General features: G+C 35.0%; 1 protein-coding gene across 2 annotated transcripts in view; it reads right to left on the bottom strand.

Moving 5' to 3' along the window:
* LOC127876016 (carbohydrate sulfotransferase 15-like) overlaps positions 1–24,816 on the bottom strand; it is a 49,596-nt gene that overhangs the window by 17,570 nt on the left and 7,210 nt on the right. Inside the window, exon 1 of one of the 2 annotated variants that reach the window (XM_052420842.1) lies at positions 8,547–9,218. The exons of the other annotated variant lie outside the window; for it this stretch is intronic. Within the exon in view, the coding sequence (XP_052276802.1) occupies positions 8,547–9,182 (636 nt within the window). The 5' untranslated portion in view covers positions 9,183–9,218. Of the gene's footprint in view, positions 1–8,546; positions 9,219–24,816 lie in introns of those variants that run through there. 2 annotated transcript variants of the gene reach the window in all.

Below are 24,816 nucleotides of genomic sequence, written 5' to 3'. Positions count from 1 at the left end.
AAACGCATTTGTTGGAATGCTTGTGGGCAGTTTAGTGGGGTGACACCTTGTATGTTACTGAAAGAAAGATACCTACCTACCCAACCGTTCATGGTGTAAAATGCGTAGAAATTGAATGCCGTGCTATTTATTGATTACACATACAGTTTATGAACGCCTTTATGGCCTCAAACTAAAGGAATACGTTTAAAAACTCCCAATACAAATATTTGATATTTATCTTATCTGTGACAGCTGTACATTTATTTATTTGTTGAAACTTGATCGTTTTCCTCTGTACAGACTGTGAAATAGTATTCGTATAGCTCGTGGAACACAGTCGGTAAATCTCTTTGGATAGTAACTATATACCGCGTTGAATACATTCAGCAAACAAGTGAAACACCTGTGGTCTCTATAATGTATATTTTATAAAAATAAATCATTACATATACAAAACTTTACCGAACTTGTTATTTTGAAGAGAAAAGTAGTGCTTCTAAAAACACAATCACTATAATCGTTTTTTAAACATGTCCGTGTCTTCTTTATCAATCATCCATGTATTTCAGTTTGCTCCCTCCATTCCAGTTTTACATACATCTAACTTACCTTTTTATTAGTTCATGTTTTGAAATAGTCCTCTTTTCTGCATTAAGAAAATGCTTATCAACAACTATAAAGCACGGTTAGTGGTAATTTAAAAGAAAAATTACATTTGGTTTAAACTTATTTATAACTACATAGTAACATATTCACAAGTTACATGACATTCACATAGGATTGGGCTGAAAGGCGAACCTTATTGGAGCCCTCTCCCGATAAATAATATATTTACGCATTACATTATGTCATGACGTCGTAGTAAATTGACAATACAAGATGCGCATTTACATTTAACTTTGTTAACATTCAAATTGTTTTCTATCGCAATTTCGCAAATAAAGGAAACAACTGTGCTCTCTATAATGTATATGTTATAAAGATACATCATTAAATATACAAAACGTTACCGAACTTACCATTTTGAAGAGAAAAGTCGTGCTTCTTTAAAAAAATACAATCACGATAATCGTTTTTTATATTTTGTAAAATTTCTGAAGACATTCACTCCCTTTGGCGGCCATATTTTCGAACGCTACGACAACCCTCGACTATTCGTAACTTTTACATGGGAACTTATGCATTCGTAGCAGGTGGTTGCATAAGATTTTTTTATGAAACGCTCGGATTTTCTTACGACGTTCTTAAGTATACTTACCTAAGAAAACGTGCGTACGAACTTTTATGAAATGGTCCCATTGTGTACTTGTCTATGTATTGTGTCGTGATAAGAGGAAAATCGTTTACATGTAATTATCTAACCAAAAATGTTTGTCGTTCTCGGTCAGCACGTTTGGAATTCGTTCCTGAACGCCTGAATAGGCTACCATTATTTGCCAGTTTGCTATATTAGCTCTTTTGAATTCAATTTTATTCCGAAAATCAGTGTGCTAAAATGTGCCATTTACAATTCGCAATGATATTTTGAAAGGCCGGCGTCATGCGTCAATGGGTCTTATGCAATATGGCGCAGCTATAGCACACCCAGCCCGCGCATCTCTCAGTCTGGTGAGGAGACACATATTTAGACCATTAAACATTGAGTGATTTTATAGCGGACAGCATCGCCTCTGACCAGACTGTGCAAATGCATAGGCCGGGCTTGAGCTACGCTGGTCGAAACGCTATAAGACCCATGGTTGCATGAAGCGTCTTTGAAAGAGTCATTTGAATGTGTCGAAAGAAGCTGTGTGTTTTATATTAACATACGATATGTTTCAATGGTGAAGAAATAAACTAATAATAAGCCATGTGAGGACACATAATATTATGATGTGATCTCCATTGGTGTATTTTTTTCTACTAATGTGTGGTTTGATTATAATAACTCACATCTTATGCGGTGAATATACGACTAAAAAGTGAAAAAAATAGTTAAACGTTGGTTTTTACTTTACTTATTTCGATACGTACATTTCAAATTTTATTTCAAAGTAAGCATTTCACCGAATACCTTTTTTTAAATATAGTTCTTGTTATATTTCGTAATTTTTACATTCGGTTTAAGCGATTAAAAAGCATTTTGTCGTTGTCTATAGTATACCTTTAGCTGATAAACTCATGTTCAACGTTTTATAAATTGAGAACTGCGAATATACCCGGTAAACCAACTTTACATTATACTATTGCGTTGTTATCATCCGTGCAGTTGAGAGTACAAGAGAGATCGCCGTTAACTGCTGAGAACAAAAAAACGTTTCAAAGTTAACACCGCTGTATTAGCAAGCACTATCAGCGAGGTTACGCAACATACGCTTTATAGTGTATTGGACTATCGATATCCCTTCATACTTGTTAATCAGCAGTGGTTTTATTTTCCCGTATCTACTAACAACCTCAGATTTTGAATGATTAAATAACGCTGACCTGTATGTATAATACGAAAACTGGTCGTTATTTTTCGAACTTTACAATGACACTCGCTGATAGCGAGTCTTTTGTTATGAATTGGATGAAAGTTGTCTCACGACAACGTTACTTCCGGTTTGAACAAAAATGTCGACTCGATCGCAAAGTGTGAAAATTCGGCATTATTATCGGCTGAATACTCGCTAAATGCGATGGTTTTAAGCGAACTATGGCGTGGAAATGTTTTAACACATTATAATCTCCCATAAAATTGGAATGTTTCAGCTTTTTTAAACCATGTCTGTTCTCCTTTAAAATAGTGTAGTTAAATCGTAAAATTTCAAATATAATAATTATAAATAAGACGAAAGTTTGCAACAGCTGCATTAAACAGACATCCACACCTAGCCAGTCACAGCATACCGAAACGCAAAAGTACTCGTTTGAAATACAGAAAATAAGATCCCCGTGTTTACCACAAACATTCGATAAAACATTGTAATGGATATCTTCAGCCCTTGATTTTCAAATAAATCATGTGTTATTCATGTGAACGTATTTACGACAAAAACTTGTTCCATATATATGTGACATAAAAAATGTCATATTAATTTAAAAACAACAGAAACGACGCAAAACATTCGTCAAACAGGGAGGAATAGTGAGTCATCTAGTTATGTTGTCAATATATCCTGATATGCAATCAAACCATTTGGCATTACGTTTATAAGGCCATAAAAACCTACACAAACCTTTTTATGCACCCGGTAGGGTGGCATATAGCATTTGAACTGTCCGTCAGTTAGTATGTCAGTCTGTCCGTCCGTCCGAAAAAAAAACTTAAACCTTGGCCATAACTTTTGCAATATTGAAGATAGCAACTTGATATTTGGCATGCATGTGTATCTCATGAAGCTGCACATTTTGAGTGGTGGAAGTTCAAGGTCAATGTCATCCTTCAAGGTCAATGGTCAAAAAAAATATTTCAAAGCGGCGCAGTAGGGGGCATTGTGTTTCTGACGAACACATCTCTTGTTCTTTATTGTTTTCATTCATTTCTTGTCAAACGCAAAACGACCAAATCCCTAACAACACCAAGCACATCATATGAACTGTTCAGGAAAGTAAATAATTGTATTACAGTTGTAAATAAAAACAATAAAACACTTATTTTAGCCAAACAAACACAGTAAAAAAATCTATAAAGTAAAGACTAACTATTGAACATACATTACACACAATCTAACGATGTTAACAATTATTTTTACCGTCAAACTGATGTTTTGCCAACATTATGCTTTCTCTATCCTTCTCCATATCTTATCCCCGCCAAATACACATCTTTCGGAATCAATCGATTGTCTTGTCCGCGCATATAAATGACAAAACAAAAAAAGAGCATTGTTTTCGAGCTAAACCATCGCCGGATTGTCTCTGGTAAATGCAAGAAGCATGCATAATACCAACACAAACCGTATTTTTCGAAACAAAACATATTTTGTTGTAGTCAGGAGTGTTGTTTTTCTTGTCTGAGTATACTGTACACATTTATTGAAAATTGTTATTTTTGACGATGCTGCTTCAGCGAAGCAGCTTGTCTAAGTTATCATACCATGAAAAAATTCTTCACAATGGCGACCTATGTAAAAGACCGAGCCAATCCGATTGAGTTAGCTAAATTTCTTGGTTCACGTCCTCTTTCAAATTTATCGAGAGGTTCGGGACAGGAACCAGACACGAAACTGCCAGGGGGCACTTCAAAACGTTGTGACGCTGGGAAAACCCAAAATGTTGTTATTTTTAGATTTGATCGAGAATGTAACCCGCTTCCCAGTTTCGTTGAATGAGTCAAGTTAGTTCCACACCAGTCTCTTACACTGCGGTTCATTACACCGATGAGGCACGAACGACAACTCTGCTAGGAGAATGGTTCCCCACGGGTACAACTTCCCCGTACCCCCCCCCCCCCAAAAAAAAAAAATTGCACCCAAAATTGTTCGTACCCTATTTTTTTCGCACTATTTTTTTTTCGTACCCAACTTTATTTTCGTACCCAAATTTTTTGTTGTACTCAATTTTTGTTTCGTACCCGATTTTTTTCTGACCCAATTTTTTTATTCTTTAATGTTATTTCGTACCCACTTTGTTTTCGTACCCACATTTTTGCGGGGGCATAATTTTTTCGTACCCAACATTTTCGTACCCTTTTTTTCGTACCCAAATTTTCGTTCCCACATACACAATTGTGTTGATGTAGATAAACTTAAATTGATGCCTTTATATCCATCCTCTTAAAAAGCATCTTCAAACCAGTACTTTGATTGTCAAACTGCGAACAATGCCCTTTATTATTGCCAGATAACAATCACTCGAGTCGTCTTACAGTTGAAATTGGAAACTACTAGTATATGTCACGATACCCCGGTATAAAGTTTCTACGGATATGGCAATTAATCAACTTCGCACAGGAATTATGAATTTTATTTCTCGAACTATTGAAACAATTAAACGTTGACGTATATTAATGAAAAGAATGCACACATTCTTATATTAAAAATTCGATTTGTACAAAATGACTTGTTTCTAAGGTCATTTTGATGATAGCACATTGAGGCATGCTATTCGTTCAGTTTTTCTTAGGGGCTGCCTGTGTGACACTCTTATCTGTGAATCCAATCCTGCTCGGGTGTTTAGTGCTTATGTATACGTGATATTAATTACATGCACATGTTTCACGAGTGCATTACAATAATATATTTACATTTTAGTATAATAACAAACCGATTTTGGGGGACACATTCCGTGCCTATAAATGGATTTTTATTTCTTATACAATGAACGACATGTTTTCTAAACGTTCCGTAAATCATAGTTAGAGTCCTTTGTGCTATATGGTGTAGTTAAAATACCACGCGGACATTTAAGTGAAGTAGGCCGGTAGTGTCATGTTTGAATTGTCTGAGTAAATATCGGTAAACGTGTTTTCAGAAGGCCATCTTGTTAATAATTATTATCCCGCCCACGATGATTAATCAATTAGCACTCATAACTGAAGGATTGGTCGTTTTGTTAGTTTTCAAAACACGATTCTCGTGTGAACGCATGACCAATTTTGAACCTAACATTTTTTTTACTTCAGCGTAGAAGTAGTCGGCACGTGATACTACCCGTATTGAATTTAAGTCCAAATTTTGATTAAAACACAACTTGTTTTGCTTAATTCAAAACTAAGGTGCGCTTTTATTTCAAATACTTACCGGCAACTTCTTTTGTCACAAAGAATTGTTTAAAAGCGATTGGTCCAATTAATTGGACAAGCAAATATATTTCGTAGCCCAATAGTTATTAATTATGAAAACCTATCTATTTATTCATTATATTTTCTGCAAAATAATTAAGTATCAAGTTCGACATTCTTCCATATCAGCATCTAATTATCTCATAAATGTTAAATCGTCTTTTAATACAATGCCTGTAGAATAAGCCGTTCTATCAGCATGGTGTTGATCACTACGATCCATAATCATATTAACGTTTAGGCGTATTTTACAGGTTATAAAAGGATGTTTTCCTTAATGAATTATTCGCAAAAAAACGTTTTAACACCACAGTACACAGAGTGGTATACTTTTCATTGTGGACTGTAACTGTGAATTACTTTATGTGTATATTTAATGTCTGGTTTATTCTTACGTTAAAGCTTGCTCTAAACTTTCATCTATACCGTCTTATAATCTTCGAAATATAAATCAGCCGGTCTCTGTGAAAACTGGGCGTAATGCATTGGCGTAAAGTATCATCATATGCATTAAGCCCGGTTTTCCAACAGCGTGACTCATTTATATATCAATCGTTGTGCCCAGGTCAATTGATATGCATACAATGTCATGTTCTTGCATTGAAAAGTCTGATAATTTCAACAGCTTCGGTGTTCCGAATGTCAACTTTAATGGCACGTCAAAGGCTTGGATTTAAGGCTCAGAGTAAACAATTACATTATTAATTACAATAACCTCATGTCATATTATATATTTTTCAGAATTGTAATCGTCGCAAACTTCCTATCATTTTTCTCACCATCTGGCCGGTTGACCTATTCCGATCAGCTCATTGGTTCAGCCTTTGAAACTTGCAATCTCCATTAACAATGGATGTAACTGGAGAAACAATGCGCCCTTAATAGGCCTCGATGGCTGCAATGTGCTTTCGGAACATACGGCTTACGGTTGTCGCCAAGTTCACGTTTATTTGCTTGGTATTGATGTCACTATTCGAAACTGCTTTCAAATACGACGCAGTGGTCGTCATACAGACCTACCGGCCGGTCAACATTCAAGGGCAAGAGACTGAAAATGGCGCGACGGGTCTGTTCCGAACATTGAATACTGACGAATTCGCTTAAAGTATATCAGTGCTATTAAAAGTTACGCGAAACAAAAAGACATTTACTAACCAATCGGTGGATGAACAGCCAAAGTTCAATAAAAGCATCGATGTAGCTAATACGAAAGCAAACGGTTTTAACACAGTTATGTTCAAAACCTTTGAGTCGCAGACAGAAGACGTGACAAAAGTTTAACAAACGGACCGGAATGTTCTTAACACTGATCACCGTGTTCCTCTGACAGTGGCGGAAATCTTGCGGATAGGGTCCAAGCTTCCGGGAAACCTGACAAGGCTGCAGCCACTCGAATCGGGGGTTAAGGAGAGCCAAGAGTTTCCGGGGATGCCGGACCCATTTATTTTCCGATCTTTTTGAAACTTGGTCAAAAGATTTGTCCTTATGATATCTTGGATGAGTTCGAAAACGGTTTTGGTGGCTTAAAAAAAAGGCCACTAGGGGCGGGGTATTTTTCCTAATATGGCTATATATCATGCTTTAGTAAAACCTTGTTAACACTCTAGAGGCCACATACTTTCATAATTAACAATTGTCAATTAACCTAATGGTTCTTGTAATCCGGTGGGAACTATGGGTGTTTCTGCAAAGTACGGTTTTGATGAATAAACATGTAATAAGTATTGAAAAATATGGTTGGCGAGTGTATATTTGTATGCCCCCGAAGGAGGGCATATAGTCATCGGACCGTCCGTCCGTCTTTCCGTCACACTTTGCGTTTAGGTTTCGCGTTTAGGTTTCGAAAAAAATGCTCATAACTTGTATGTCGCTTCAGATAGCAAAATGGTATTTGGCATGCATGTGTATCTCATGGAGCTTTACATTTTGAGTGGTGAAAGGTCAAGGTCATCCTTCAAGGTCAATGGTCAAAAAAACAAATTCAAGGGAAGTAATAAGCTTCAAAGGGAGATGATTATCTGTACCTGCAAAATGATGAAAAAAATAATAAAATAAATCAAAGCGGCGCAATAGGGGGCATTGTTTTTCTGACAAACACATCTCTTGTTCAAAATAAGAAAGGGGAAGGTGATAATGTTATATTGAAATTATTTTTTTAAATTAAAGTGCGCATTGCAACATATGAGGCGGCGAGTTTTTTTTATGGGATGGGTGATGGTGAGTGTTTAATTGACAATTAATGTTCATTAAAGTATGAATAGCAAAAAATTGGACAGAGACTATAACCTTGCAAAATAACAAAGGAGGTGTTGGCTTGAGTTTTATTGAAAATTGTTAATTATTGAAGTATGAATCGCAAAATATGGCGCAGCGAGTGTAATATTGCAACATGAGGAAGGAAGTTGTGGCGAATGTGCATACATGTATTGCAATATAAGGTAGTGTAAGGTGGCCAGCGTTGTTTTAACAATTAATAATGATTGTAGACCTTTTTGCAAAAATGGACGGGCGAGTGCATATATTACAAGATAAGGGGGTAGGGGCAACTGTGTATGTTAAAAAATGATTGGTGAAAAAAGTACCTGTTACAAATCATGGGTTGACCAGTTGACGTTTTTGAAAATCAAGGTCGGCGGGTGTAAATTTTGCAAAGTAAGGAGTGACGACAGTTCATGTATGAAAAATATTAAATGGGCGGTTGATATTACAATGCTACTGCATTCTTTTGTGGTTAATGGATTGAACTCAATATATGAGTTCGATATGGACTTGTAAGGGTAGGTGGGGTAATATAAAACAAACATAATGGACTTCTTACCATACATAGGATGTCCTCCACACCCGTAATACGGTTGGGGCCTACGCAGGGGTCCGGCATCCCCGGAAACTCTGGGCTCTCCTTCACCATCGGTGCAAGTGGCTGCAGACTCGTCAGGTTTCCCGGTAGCTTGGACCCTATCCGCAAGATTTCCGCCATAGTCAGAGTAACCCGGGGATCAGTGCAAAGAAAATTCCGGTCCGGTTGTTTAACTGTCGTCACGTCTTCTGTACGATTTTTCTTTTGATGCGACTCGGTGGTTTTAACCATTACTGTTTTTATACCGTTTGCTTTCGAATCAGCTAAATCAATGCTTTTATTGAACTTTGGCTGTTCACCCACCGATAGGTTAGTAAAGTTATTATTGTTTAGCGTAACATTTAATAGCACTGATACACCTTTAGCGAATTCGCCAGTCTTCAATGATCGTAACACATCCACCACGCCTTGAATGTTGACCGGTCGGTAGGTCTGTATGACGACGACTGCGTCGTATTTGAACGCAATTCCGAATAGTGACATCAATACCAAGCAAATAAACGTGAACTTGAAGACTTCCGTAAGCCTTATGTTCCGGAAGCACATTGCAGCCATCGAGGCCTGATGAGGGCGCATTGTGGCTCCAGTAGCATCCATTGTAAATGGAGACTGCAAGTTTCGAAGGCAAAATGAGCTGATCGGAATAGGTTAACCGGCAAAATGAGAAAATGATGGGAAGTTTGCGACGATTACAATTCTGAAAAATATATAGTATGACTTGAGGTTATTGTAATTAATAATGTAATTGTTTACTCTGAGCCTTAAATCCAACCCTTTAACGTGCTATTAAAGTTGACATTCGGAACAGTAAAGTTGTTTAAATAAGCAGACTTTTCAACAAGAGGGCTTGAAAGGCCCAAAGTCGCTCACCTGAGATTTAAAGGAACTGACCTGTTCTGTGCAGCCCAAGATGTCATTAGAACAATATGTTCTTACCAACTTTCACGAATAGTGAACACCCTGGCAGCCACGTTTTTCAACAGACCAGAACCATTTTCATACGCAGCCAAGATATCATTTAAACAAATATACTGACAAAGTTTCACGAAGATTCATAAGTCCATATGAGGAAAAATGCCCCGCCCACTGGTTGCCATGTTTTCAAGCAACTGGAACCACTTTCGAACTTGTCTAAAATATCATTGGGACAAATCTTTAGACAAATTTTCATGATGATCGTACAATAAATATGGCTTCCAGAGTGTAAACAAGGTTTAACTATAGCTATATAAGGAAAAATACCACGCCCCCTTGGCGGCCATGTTTTTCAACCAACCGGAACCATTTTCAAATTCATCCAAGATAATCATTAGGACAAATCTTCTGACCAAGTTTCATGAAGATCGGAAAATAAATGTGGCCTCTAGAGTGTTAACAAGGTTTTACTAAATCCATATATTAAGGAAAAATTCCCCGCCCCCTGGCAATGTTTTTCAACCAACCAGCATCATTTTTTAACTCGTCCATGATATAATTGGGATGAATCTTCTGACCAAGTTTCATGAAGATCTGACAATAAATGTGGCCTCTAGAGTGTTAACAAGATTTTACTATGGCCATATATAGTCATATTAGGAAAAATGCCCCGCCCCTTGGCAGCCATGTTTTTCAAGCAAACGTGCCCATTTTCGATCTCATCCAAGATATCATTGAGACCAATCTTCTGACCGAATTGCATGAAGATTAAACTATAAATGTGGCCTCTAGAGTGTTCACAAGGGTTCACTATAGCCATATATAGCCATATAAGGAAAATGCCTCGCCCCTTGTCTGCCATGTTTTTCAAGCAACCGTAACCATTTTCAAATTCATTCAAGATATCATTGAGACCAATCTTCTGACCAAATTTCATGAAGATTGAACAATAAATGTGGCCTCTAGAGTGTTCACAAGGTTTTACTATAGCCATACATAGCCATATAAGGAAAATGCCCCGCCCCTTGGCAGCCATGTTTTTCAAGCAAACTTAACCATTTTCGATCTAATCTAAGATATCATTGACACCAATCTTCTGACTAAATTTCATGAAGATTTGACAATAAATGTGGCCTCTAGAGTGTTAACAAGGTTTTACTATAGCCATATACGGAAAATTGCCTCGCCCCCTAGCGGCCATGTTTTTTCACCGATCTGGACCATTTTCAAACTCGTCCGAGATATCAATGAAATCAATGTTTTGACCAAGTTTTATGATGATTGGGCAAAACTTGTGACGTCTAGAGTGTTCACAAGGTTTCTCTTTAACCATAGAAGGAATACTGCCCCGCCCCCTGGCGGCCATGTTTTTCAACCGACCGGAACCATTTTTGAACTCAACCAACATATCATTTAGACAAACATTTTGACAAAGTTACATGAAGATTGGGCATCAAATGTGACTTCTACAGTATTCACAAGGTTTTTCTTTTTTTGACCTAATGACCTAGTTTTTGACCCAGTATGACCCAGTTTCGAACTTACTCGAGGTATCAATGGGACAAATGTTCTGACCAAATTTCATGAAGATCAGACGATAAATGTGGCCTCTAGAGTGTTTACAAGGCAAAATGTTGACGACGCAGGCCGATGGACAAAAGGCGATCACAAAAGCTCACCATGAGCACGTTGTGCTCAGGTGAGCTAAAAATGCAAGAACATGAATGCATATTAATTGACCTGGGCACAACGATTGATATATAAATGAGTCGCGCATTGGGAAAACCGGGCTTAATTCATGTTATGACACTTCACGCCCATGAATTACGCCCAGTTTTCTCAGAGAAAGGCTGATTTATATTTCGAAGTTTATATGACGATATACATATAATGCCCAAATACCAGGAGAGTAAGCGAAAAGACAGAAATAGCAGTGGAAATAGTGGCAGTGTAACGAACAATAGTAAACAATGTAAACAAAGAGGGCCGTCTGATGATCTGGACCTGGACACATCACTTAGTGGTTTGCTTAGCCAAGTTAATTCTGTATTATATGAAAGTGATTCATGCCTTAGGCAATCGGCGGATACATATGAGGTTTTTGTTAGTGGCGGTGATAGTGACGTTCGTAACAGAATGACGAGCGCTGGGGTTAAACCCTGCTTCAACGCACTGACAGAGACCATTCAACTACTCGTCCAGCGGGTTTGTTCAATTTAGAAGAAACTAGACTGTATTCAATCGCTGGAGAAAAAGGTGACGGACTTCGAAAAGGAAATAAGAAAGGTATGGGTCGCTATCGAAGACCGGGCTAAGGCCACGGAAGAGCGGGTAATCCGTTAAGAAGATAGGGTAGAGCTGGTCGATATGGGTTCTACCCTGATGTCAACCCGGGTCAGCGAGCTGGAAAGGCAACGAGACGAACTGCATGAGGAGGTGACATACCTCCAATCGCAGTCAATGAGGAATAACCTTATATTTACGAGCATTCCAGAAGACAATTCGACCGGAAATTAGTCCGCAGAAGTGTCAGAACAGAAACTGAGAGACCACCTGAAGTCAGCCCTGAAGCTCTCAACAGAAAAGGTGGATGCAATCCGGTTTGATCGAGTGCATCGGTCACCTGGCCACCCGATTTCCGGGAAAAAAAAACAAGAAACATTGTGGCGTATTTCACATTTTTCCAGGAACGAGAACTAGTGAGAAAGGAGTGGAAGCAGCTGAAGGGTGCGAGATACTCAATGTTCGAACAATTCCCGAAGGCGGTAGCAGACAAGCGCCGGAAACTTGTTAAGTCAATGAAGGACGATAGAGACAAGGGGAAACGTGCCTGGCTGGTTTATGATACTTTATACGTGGACGGCCAACCGGTCAGGGAATAGGGGGACGTTAAGGGTGAGCTGTCTATTCTCTCATGGAACATTCATGGACTTTCTAAGGAGAAACAACAATCTAATGAATTTGTAAATATTATTGCTAATACCGACATTTACTTTCTTTATGAATCCTGGACCAACTGTAAAAGTAATATTTCCTTAAATGGTTACATTTCACACAATTTATATAGAAAGTTTCAAAATCGTAAAGCAAGAAGAAAAAGTGGAGGTATTATTTTGTTATATAAAGATAATTTAAAAGATGGCATCAAAATTGTTAAAAATCATCATGAAACCATTATTTGGTCTATTAAATTAGATCACCTGTTTTTTAATACTGTTGAAGATGTGTATTTGTGCGGGGCATATATTTGGGGAGAGGAATCGCCGGCCAATAATTTTGTTAACATTGATTTGTTTGATACTATTCAACATGATATTTCTGTATTTAATTCACTTGGGTGTGTAATTATATGTGGCGATTTAAACAGCAGAGTTGGTATAAAATGTGATTTTATTCCTTATGATTATTTAAATAATTCATTTGACGACCCTGACTATGTCCCTGATTGTACCCCCTTTCGGGCCTCGGCCTCGGCCGATAATGTTCAAAATAGTAATGGTGTTAAATTGATAGATCTTTGCAAATCTTCTTCTTTACGTATTGTTAATGGTCGAGTTTTTAATACAAGTAACTACACGTTTTGTTCGAATAACGGTTGTTCTGTTATAGACTATCTTTTCATGAATTAACGCAACTTTTCACTTATCAATGATTTTACTATTGAACCATTATATGAATGGAGTGACCACGCACCGTTGCGTTTTTCATTATTATGCCCAAAACCTGTTCAGAAAGATAATCCACAGTGCGAATTCAAATACAAATGGAACGAGGCAAACGCAGAGCGCTTTCGTATAGGCATTATAGGATTTTTACCGCGTTTTAACAATATTACCCAAAATATTGATATCTCTTGCAGGGAATCTATAAATAAAACTGTTGAAAAGTTTTCTGAAACTATTAGGGCCGTGGCTAATCTGTTGTTTTCTAAGTGCTTTTTTGTCAATAACAAACCTTTTTTCTCAAAGGACGCTGTTCTAAAACACGCAGATTGGTTTAATTTAGAATGTCATTCTGCGCGATAATCATATATGCAAGCACTACGCATTTTCAACTCGGAACAAAATAGCGCAAATAGGGTACTCCTAATAGAACGTAAATCATCTTCAAGAAAATCGTAAGGAAATGTAAAAATGCCAGTTATAAACAAAAAATGAAAGAAATTTAAGATCTAAAACGATGTAAACCCACAGAATTCTGGAAATACTTTAAAAGTAAGCGAAAACCAGACTATGCTGGTATTTCTATTTATGCATTTAAAGAACACTTTGCTTATTTGAGTAATGATTTATCTAACTGCTACAACGAAGACGCGGAATATTTTTGTACACATCGTGATTTTAATAATTTATCCACATGTAATACTGAATTTGACCAGCCTATTACCGTAAGTGAAATTCACAGTGCAGTTAAATCGCTCAAGCGTAACAAATACGAATACGAATATTTATTTGCAGTCAAAGGCCACCAGCCCATAATACAGACAGTGTAATTGCATTATTATATAAAATGAACTGAGTAGTTAAAAAATACAAAGTCATATGATGCAACACACACATGCACTTTTCTATAACAAATACTGCTATACATTATAATTTCAAAAATTTTAAATATCAAAATTCAAGTATAAACATATTTACAAGGTAAGCCACAGATTATGATTCATTATCTATGCCAAACAATATAATTATGCAGTTTTTTAACCAAAACATGGTTTACCTAATAATGAAATACCTATGACAAGTTAGCATGCACAAAGCGCCTGGCAATTATCAATTATTAAACGAGTATTTCGTGGAATGTATTGATATCCTTGCTAGTCATTTATGTGATCTTTTTAACGGTATTTTAAATTCAGGTTACTACCCAAACAGCTGGATTGAAGGCTTAATAATTCCGTTACATAAAAAAAAGCCACAAAGATGATGTTAATAATCACCGTGGTATTACTCTCGTTAGTTGCCTGTCTAAGCTATTTACCACAGTCTTGAATAAACGTATAGAAAATTTCTGCTCGGACAATAACAGTATTTCGGATGCGCAATTGAGATTTCGTAAAGGGCGTTCAACAGCAGACCCAATTTTTATTTTACAATCTCTTGTTAAAAAATATCTCAATCAAAATATGAGGCTCTATGTAATATACGTGGACATGATGAAATGCTTTGATTCTATTTATAGAAATGCACTGTGGTTAAAAATGTTTAAAACTGGTATTGATGGAAAACTACTTAGAATTGTTAAAGACATGTACCAAAAAGTTAAATCTTGTGTTAAATTATGATCTTCTTATTCTGAATACTTTAATTACGCTATTGGTTTACGCCAAGGAGAGATTATGTCACCTCTATTATTTTCATTATTTGTTGAAGATTTAGAGCTTTATTTGCAGGCTTAAGTATTGATGACTTAATTGTGATTTTGTTGTTGTTTGCTGATGATATGGCTATTATAGGTACAACTCCTGATGAAACTCAGAAATATTGAGATCTTTTGTATTCATATTGCTGTACGTGGGGTCTAACTGTAAATATAACAAAAACGAAAATAATTGTCTTTCGGAAACGTGGGGCGCTATTAGCAAACGAAAAATGGACCTATTATAGCCAACCAATTGAAGTTGTTGATGATTTTAATTACCTAGGTACTGTATTTAATTACACTGGAAACTTTTGTTAAAACATTGAACACCTCAATGGAAAGGCGTTAAAAGCTTTACATGTTCTAGTTTGCAAATGCAACGACTTTGACCTTTCGGCCAAACTATTTTGCCAACTATTCGATGCATTTGTAACACCCATACTTAATTATTCTTGTGAAGTTTGGGGTTATACCAAATCAAAGGAAATAGAAAGAATTTACCTTAAATTTTGTAAACAACTATTATGAGTTAACAACAATACGTGTTCTGATGCAGTCTATGGTGAGCTGGGCAGATATCCACTTAATATCCATATATACATTAGAATAATTAAATATTGGTTTAAAATCAAAGACAGTGATAATATTATATTAAATGTTGTTTATAACGAGGCTCTCAAAGATTGTATTAACGGGAAAAGAAATTGGGTTACAAATGTAAAACATCTCCTAAATGATTATGGGTTCGAATACGTGTTCGAAAATTATCAGTATATTAACAAAAACGTTTTCTTGGCTGAATTTAAATGCCGAGTCATAGATTGTTTTAAACAAGATTGGTTACGCTCGCTTGAAAGTCCTGTTTTAACGTTGTACAAAGAATTTAAATTAACGTTTGAATATGAAAAATACCTAGATGTTTTACCTTAAAGTCTCAGATTTTACTTCTGTAGATTAAGAATGTCTAGTCACCCACTAAGAATCCAAACGGGTAGGTTTAGTACTAATCGAATTGCTAGGGAAGAAAGATATTGCATTTGTTGTAGCTCACGTGATATAGAGGACGAATATCATTGTATGTTAATATGCCCTTGTTATAACGATATCTGGAAAAAAATACATAAAACCTTATTATTTCAAGCGACCATCAGTGTATAAATTCCTAAGCCTAATGAGACTATGTAAAAAAGAAGAAGCTATTAAGTTATCTGTTTTTGTTAACGAAGCAATGTTGATCAGAAAGTCCATATTGAATGCTGTTCAGAATACAAATACGACAAACTGAGTGTCGTTATCCGCCGATTCTATTGTATGTTTGTTTGTGCAATTGTTTGTTTAATGGTATGTATATAATATTTTATATCAAATCTGCATAACTACTTCTAATATAATAAGCATAATGCTCAATACCTATGTATAGCTTTATGTTATTTATTTTTTAGAAACTCTATTGTTAACTTTATTGTACGGAACTAAAAATGTATCTCTATAAATGTGTAACAGACATGTTTCATTATACATGTTGCTGCCTGATATAACCAGTGCAATATATGTTGGCTATTTCCTTCTATTAAATAGCATAACAGCGCAAATTATATACTTAAAATGACTAATTTGTATTTAGTCCATTTTCATATATGTTAACAGCATAATAGCCATTTCGCATATTTTTTTGTTGTAAAATGTGATCACCGTTTTTGAGGTATTCCCACTACTGTCATGTATTATGTTTTATATATGTTCATTACTAAATTCTGTATTATCACTTACTTTTCACATGACCTATTGATAGATCTATTATAGTATGGTTAACACTGACGATGTACAATGTACAAGTCGTAATAAATATCTGTTCTGTTATGTTCTGTTCTGTGACACAAGAAGTTGCCGGTACGTATTAGAAACACAAGCGCACCTTATATTCGAATCAAAGCCAAACACGTTGTGTTTTAATCAAAATTTGGACTCAAATTCAAAATATCGCGTGTTAAGTTAACAGTTTGTTCTAATACTAGATTTGCGACACCTTAAGGGTTTTGCGGGATGGAATGAGTGGGGAGATCAAATCAAATTGAAAACCGATTATTTAGAGAAAAAAAAATTGTTACGAAAAAATTTAGTTACGAAAAACCAATTGGGTACGAAATTGAATTTGAGTATGAAAAAAAAATGATACCAACAAAAAAATGGGTACAAAAAAATGGGAACGAAAAAATATTGGGTTCGAAAAAAAAATGATTAAAAAATGTGGGTACGAAATATATTTGGGTTAGAAAAAATATTTGGGTACGAAAAAATTATGCAAAAAAATGTGGGAACAAAATAAAATTTGGGCACGAAAAAGAATTTGGGTACGAAAACAAAAATTGTACGAAAAAAATTTGATTACGAAAAAATATGTGGATACGAAAAAAATACAAAGTTGAGTACAATTTTTTTTAGTACGAACACAAAAAATAGGGTACGAAAAAAAAAGGGTACGATTTTTTGGGGGGTACTAACAGATTTCGGTACGAAAAAAATTGGGTACGAAAAAAATGTGGGTAGAAAAAAAAAACAAATTAGAGTACGAAAACAAATTAGAGTACGAAAAAAAATAGAGTACGAAAAAAATTAGGGTACGAAAAACTATTTGGGTACAAAAAAATGGGTACGTATAAAATTTGGGTACGAAAAAATTTGGTACAAACAAAATTGGGGTACGAAATGAAAGGGTACAAAAAACATTTGGGTACGAAAATAAAATTGGGTACGAAACACATTTGAGTACGCAATAAATGGGTACGAAAAAAAATGGGTACGAAAAAATTTGGGTACGAAAAAAAATTGGTACCAAAAAAATTGGTACGAAAAAAATTTGGGTACGAAAAATTTGGGTACGAAAAACATTTTGGTGCGAAATTAAATGGGTACGAAAAAAAAATTGAGTACGAAAAAAATTAGGTTAAAAAAAAATTGTGTACGAAAAAATGTGGGTACGAAATAAAAATTGAGTAAGAAAAAATATGGGTACGAAATATTTTGGGTACGAAAATTTTTATTTAAAATCAAATTTGAATTGTCTCCTGGGGGTGAATTGTCTTGGGGTTGCTATTCACGCTACATGTACTTCCGGCCAAGCCACCCGTGTTTATAGTGATTGCGCAATAAAAAACACCACTTTTTCGTCATTTTATCAAAAACTGGATTTTTCCCAGACATAACGAATACGCCAACAGGTAGATCGCATTCAGGTCCGTATTCACCAACCACCTAAGTATTATGGATAAAATTTCCTTCGTCAAGCCAAAAATATTACTATATTTAGAACATGACGTTGAAAAGTGCTCGCAAAATGGCGGAATGTTATTAGCGGACAAATGTGTTGATAAGAAAAATCTTAATATTACTTGTAGATGATGATTAAATAATATAAAAAGTGCATAATGTAAGAGGTTTACGCTTCCGGCATCTGTCGAAACAGCTGTCACAAAATATCTGTATCGATTTTATGCTGTTGTCGTCGATCTCTTAATCAACAACAAACATGTACACAAATTTGAAAAAAAACACGGAAGTTTATAATATTTCTTACACAAATTCCTTTAAGCAAACAACGCAGACCCTAATGAGACGCCGCATCATGCGGCGTTTCATCTGGGTCTACGCTGTTTGCCAAGGCCTTTGTTCTAGGCGCTAGGCATAAATGGATTAAGGAGAGCGAGCAGCCTAATACATCTGAATACATATGTTGTATTTACCGCACAAATATTTCATAATATTTCAACGGCACATTGTTCTATCAGTTTTATTTGCAATTCGTAAGTACGTCAAAGGATGCAACAAGTCCGCCTTCATTTGCAATAAAAACACAACATTATGTTCAGCAATTGGTCAATTTTTAAGTATGGCACAAACACATATCATGTTAGACATATAAACATGATTGCTATCGCATATGGTTTAGTCTATATGCATCCACAATCAAAATCCGTATTTAAATGCAGCTTTTATATCCCTAAATTGTTAATAGCAAAACAATATATATATATATATATATATATATATATATATATATATATATATATATATATATATATATATATATATATATATATATATATCGTGTCATATGATTTGTAGAAAGCTGAGAGATCCGGGAAAGGCCGCACGTTAATATGAGTATTCGTAATGGGTGTTTATCGAAAGGTAAAATCTAATTTATTATTCACTGGCATGTAAACATAGTTTCGGTTTTCGAGACATGTTTTGTGTTTGTGCACGTACCGTAATGCTTGATTTACAGGCCTTTACAAGGTATGGATAGTAAACAGAGCACACATGCATAGGCGTGAAATACCGGCAATACGAAGCAGGTAAACTTTTGACGAGGACGCTACCAAATTTTATCAATACACCCCATACAATTTGTATGGCAGTTAATTAATTCTGAATTAAATCCAGCATACAAAACCCTGGATCTTTTTTTTATATATTTACGTTTCATTATGGCGCCAAACTGTTGAATGTAGAGCATTATTTAACAGCGCAAAATCATAAATATATATGCTATTTCAAAATGACTTGTTGTTTGTGCAAATATCGGAACGCTGAGCACGCAAGGATTGTCCATGCAAGCTATTCAATAGAAAAAAATGTTGTTGTTTTTTCGCCAGAAAACAAAGGCTCGTTAGAAAAAAACAATAATTTTAAATGATATTTTAAAGAAGGTTTTAGAAAACTTAAACAATCGGACGGTGTATATAAATAAAATATTTTAAACAATAATGAACATTTTTATAATTATAACCTTAACATTTTAAGAGCAAATGATTGCACCCACATGTAATATTTCCTTTTGAATGTATGTGAAATTTTGATGCAATTTTATACAATATATGAGTTGATAAGTTTATTTCAATAGTTGGGTAATAAAATTTACGCTAGTGTTTTGGACATTTAAAAAAATCGGTAAGTGGAACCGCATAGCAAATAACAAGCACATACCTTTTTGCATCCTACGTGTGCTATTCAAACTAATTTGATAAATCTTTACAAAACATAACGTACCTACGCCCAGATAATATACATGTCAAATTTCAGCAAACGTGTTTAACCAGTTTTCAAGAGCCACAAATCGCGGCTATAATCCGGAGCTTAACGAATTTAAGTCGCCATTATCATTCGTTCAATTGAACGTCATCAATAGATGACGTCAATATATATCAATATATCACTCATTTCATACTATAGTTGCGACACCTTAAGGGTTTCGCGTGATGGAATGAGTGGAGAGAGCAAATCAAATTGAAAATCTATTATTTCTAAAAAAAAATTGTACGAACAAATATGTGGGTACGAAAAAAAAATTGGGTACGAACAAAATAAGGGTACAAAAAACTATTTGGGTTCGAAAAAATGGGTACTAATAAAAAATTAGGTACAAGAAAATTTGGGTACGAAAAAAATTTGAGTACGAACAAATGGGTACGAACAAAATTTGGGTACGAACAAATTTGTGTACGAAAAAAAAATGGGTAGGAAAAAAAGTGGGTGGGAATAAAAAAAAAATTGGTTACGAAAATAAATAAGAGAACAAAAAAATAAAGGGAACGAAAAAACTTTGGGTACGAAAAACTATTTGGGTACGAAAAATATTGGTACGAATAAAAATTTGGGTACGAAACAAATTTGGGTACGAAAACAACTGTAACGTAAAAAATTGGGTACGAAAAAAATTTGGTACAAACAACATTTTTGTACAAATAAGATGGGTACGAAAAAAAAAATGGGTACAAACAAATTTGGGTACGAAAAACATTTGGGTGCGAAAAAAATAAGGGTACAAAATACTATTTGGGTACGAAAAAATGGGTACGAATAAAAAATAAAGTACAACAAAATTTGGGTACGAAAAAAAATTAGTACGAACAAATGGGTACGAAAAAAAATTGGGTACGAACAAATTTGGGTACGAACAAATTTGTGTACGAAAAAAAAATGGGTAGGAAAAAAAGTGGGTGGGAATAAAAAAAATTGGTGACGAAAATAAATTAAAGTACGAAAAAATATAGGGAACGAAAAAAATTTGGGTACGAAAAACTATTTTGGTTAGAAAAATATGGGTACGAATAAAAATTTGGGTACGAAACAAATTTGGGTACGAAAACAATGGGTACGGAAAAAAATTGGGTACGAAAAAAAATGGGTACAAAACACCTTTTTATACGAAAAAGATGAGTACGAAAAAAATGGGTACGAACAAATTTGGGTACGAAAAACATTAAGGTGCGAAAAAAATGGGTACCAACAAAATGTGGGTACCACAAAAATTGGGAACGGAAAACATTTGGTACGAAAAAAATGGGTACGAATAAAAATGTGGGTACGAACAAATTTGGGTACGAACAAATTTGGGTACGAAAAAAATGGGGACGAAACAAATTGGGTACGAAAAAAAATGGGTACGAACAACTTTTTGGGTACGAAAAAAAATGTGTACGAATAAAAATTTGGGAACGAAAAAATTTGGGTACGAACAAAAATGGGTACGAAAAAAATGGGTACGAAAAAAAAATGGGTACGAAAAAAAATTGTGTACGAAACATTTTGGTACGAAAAACATGGGTACGATTTTTTTTGGGTACGAACAAATTTGGGTATGAAAAAACATGGGTACGAAAAACATTGGGTACGAAAAAAATTGGGTACGAAGAAAAATTTGGGTACTAACAAATAAGGGTACGAAAAACATTTGGGTTCGAAAAAAATGGGTACAAAAAAACTTGGGTACGAAAATCATTTGGGTACGAAAAAAATGGGTACAAAAAAGAAATTGGGTACGAAAAAATTTGGGTTCGAAAACATTTGGGTACGAAAATAATGGGTACGAAAAAAGAAAAAAAAATGGTTACGAAATATTTTGGGAACGAATTTTTTTATTTAAAATCAAATTTGAATTGTCTAGCGCGTGAATTGTCTCCTGTGGTGGATTGTCTTGAGGTTGCTATTAACGTTACATGTACTTCCGGCCAAGCCACGTGTTTATAGCGACTGCGCAATAAAAAAGACCACCTTTTCATCATTTTATCAAATACTGGATTTTTCCACCAGGAGCTTAAAGGGGCCTTTTCACAGATTTTGGCATGTTTTGAAGATTGTCATTAAATGCTTTATATTGATAAATGTAAACATTAAATTTTAAAAGCTCCAGTAAAAATCAAAATTAAAATTTAAAAAAGGAAAAAAAAAGTAGCCCGCAGCAGGGCTCGAACCAGTGACCCCCGGAATCCTGAAGTAAAAACGCACTAGCCAACTGAGCTATCCTGCCAAGCATACATATTATGCGTATTTAATACCTTGTATAAGCAATCTTCGTAGTTTCACAAATTTAAACGACAACAACAGAACTCTCCAAATTATTCAATCGTTTCGCTTTGCAACGCTTTATAATTTTTAGGTTTTTAAATCGTCAAAAGATGCATATAATGGCTATATTAGACCATGGCAAATGTTCAGTAATACTGTTTTCTCACAAATATCATAACTAAACCGAAAATTTGCGAATCTGAAACAACTTTGTTTCAATTTTGTCAATTTACCAAACCGTGAAAAGATCCCTTTAACGAATTTTAGTCGCCATTATCATTCGTTCAATTGAACGTCATCAAATGATGACGTCAATACATCACTCATTCCATATGTAATAACCCATATTGTAAACTGTTCATAGACATTCAGCAATGCATTGGCTGACGTCAGACAAGGTATATTTCTATTTTTGACGATGCTGCGAAGCAGCTCGTCTAAGTTTTCATACTATGAAAAAATTCTTCACAACGGCGACCTATGTAAAAGACCGAGCCAGTCCGATTGAGATAGCTCGATTTTTCTAATCGGCATACCTCACTGACTATCATTGATAAATGTATAGGAAGCTCAGCTATAAATGGGACAGCATATCCCGGGAAAAAGATTTAATAATAGTTTGAAAACGTTAATTTCAAATCAGTTATATTCAATCCATTATATGTTTATAGATCAATGAAACAACTATGCATTTTCTGTATTGTATTTGACATTTGTCGCGATTCAGTAAATAAAGTGCGAATTAAAACGTGTATAATTAACTTTCAACGCGATCATGAGTGTAGAGAAAACGAATTATTTCGAACCTGCCATTTGTAAACGTTGTAGCGACTATGGTATATAAACAGCATAATAGCGTATGACATCTGTGAAACTCGCTCTTATGCGTGCTTTCTCATTTTGCATATTTAATAAACTTTTCAAACAGAAATTACAGAACTCACGTATTCAAGTGCTCTTACGACTATGTGCTCATACCTACTGTCGGGAATCATCATGAAATTATTGCCGTACTTAACGAACAAACAGAGAAAAAAACAATAATCAAAAGAGCAAAAATATATGTCCATGCACATGGGCATGTGAAATCACGTCCGTACACATAGCATCATTAACTTAGGAAAGGAAACAACGAAATATAAAGTTTGGTATGATATACATGTGAAATTAAAGAGCATGGTGTAATTAAAGAGCATGTCAAGTTTTGAATTTATATGCTGGAACGTAATGGTATAACCCACAAACATTTTACTGTAACAGAACGTTATTAAGATAGGTGGTACAGCAAAATACACGTCGAATATCTTTTTAGAGATGTTTCTTGTTATATTTGATCGAGAATGTAACCCGCGGTTACTACTTCCCCGTACCCCCAATTTTGTTTCCGTATCCTACATTTTTCGTACCCAATTTTTTCGTGCCCAAATTTTTTCTCGTACCCCAATTTTTTTTTCGTACCCAATTTTTTTGCGTACCCATTTTTTTTTCGTAACCAAATCTTTTTTCGTACCCAATTTTTTTGGCATAATTTTTGTACCCAAAATTTTCGTACCCATTATTTTTCCTACCCAAAATTTTCGTACCCACATACACAATTGTGGTGATGTAGATAAACTTATATACATGCTTTTATATCAATCCTCTTCAAAATCCTCTTCAAAAGCATCGTCACACCAGTACTGTCAGTACTTTGGTTTAACTTGCCAAGGCATAACGTAAAACCTATTAATTTATTAACAGTACTTTGGTATAGAGAAACTAGCTACTAGATTGTACCTAACAGTGGTTGCCCACTCATGTCATAATTTTAGATTTACAACTACATTTATTTATTTAAACATATTTTATTTCCAAAATAGTTACACAACTACAGAACATATATAGAAATACAACTGTTTTGAAAAAAGGGTAGGACCTAAAGTTCTAACAACATTATTGGTGGTCTTTCCCTGTTCTGTTATTTACATTGCATATATTCGTGACGATAGCGTGATTTTGTAAAGCTGTAAGTTACATGGTCAAGATAACATTTGTATTAAGAGAGCAAAATACAAGTGCGCAAGTAAAATACAAAAGAAAATCATGGTTTGTAAAGCATTGGAAATAAAACATACAGTACAACCTTGAGATTGTGAAGTCCTGTCCAGAAGAATAAACATAACTATGCGCTACAACAACATTATGAAAAACGCTTTGTCGTCTAAATAAATATCTGAACATTTTTAAATATGAAGCAGTTGGTGTCATTATCTAACATGTCATTACCAAAAAGCATTGTATTGCAATTTATTTGTTCAATTGCGTGTAGGGTTTCAAAAAGAGTAGTACGTTGTTCAGAAAAGCGTGGACAAATAAAAAAGAAATGATACACTGATTCAACTTCTCCACATACGCATAAAGGTGAAGGTTCTAAGTGATTGATGAACAAGTGCAATTTCAAATCGCTACAGTTATTCCTTAGTCGAGCATGTAAAATGGACGATTTTCTATCACCAGTATGAAAATATAAAGGAGTTTCGACATTTGGGAGAAATAATTGTTTCAATTTAATTTTGAATCTTGATAGAGAATCTAACAGTCTTATGTCGCGAGGTAAGTTGTTCCATAG

The sequence above is a fragment of the Dreissena polymorpha genome, chromosome 4 (assembly GCF_020536995.1).
Source record: "Dreissena polymorpha isolate Duluth1 chromosome 4, UMN_Dpol_1.0, whole genome shotgun sequence".
Taxonomy (NCBI): domain Eukaryota; kingdom Metazoa; phylum Mollusca; class Bivalvia; order Myida; family Dreissenidae; genus Dreissena; species Dreissena polymorpha.
Note: the sequence above shows the minus strand (reverse complement) of the source record. Positions and strands in the feature narration are given on the sequence as shown.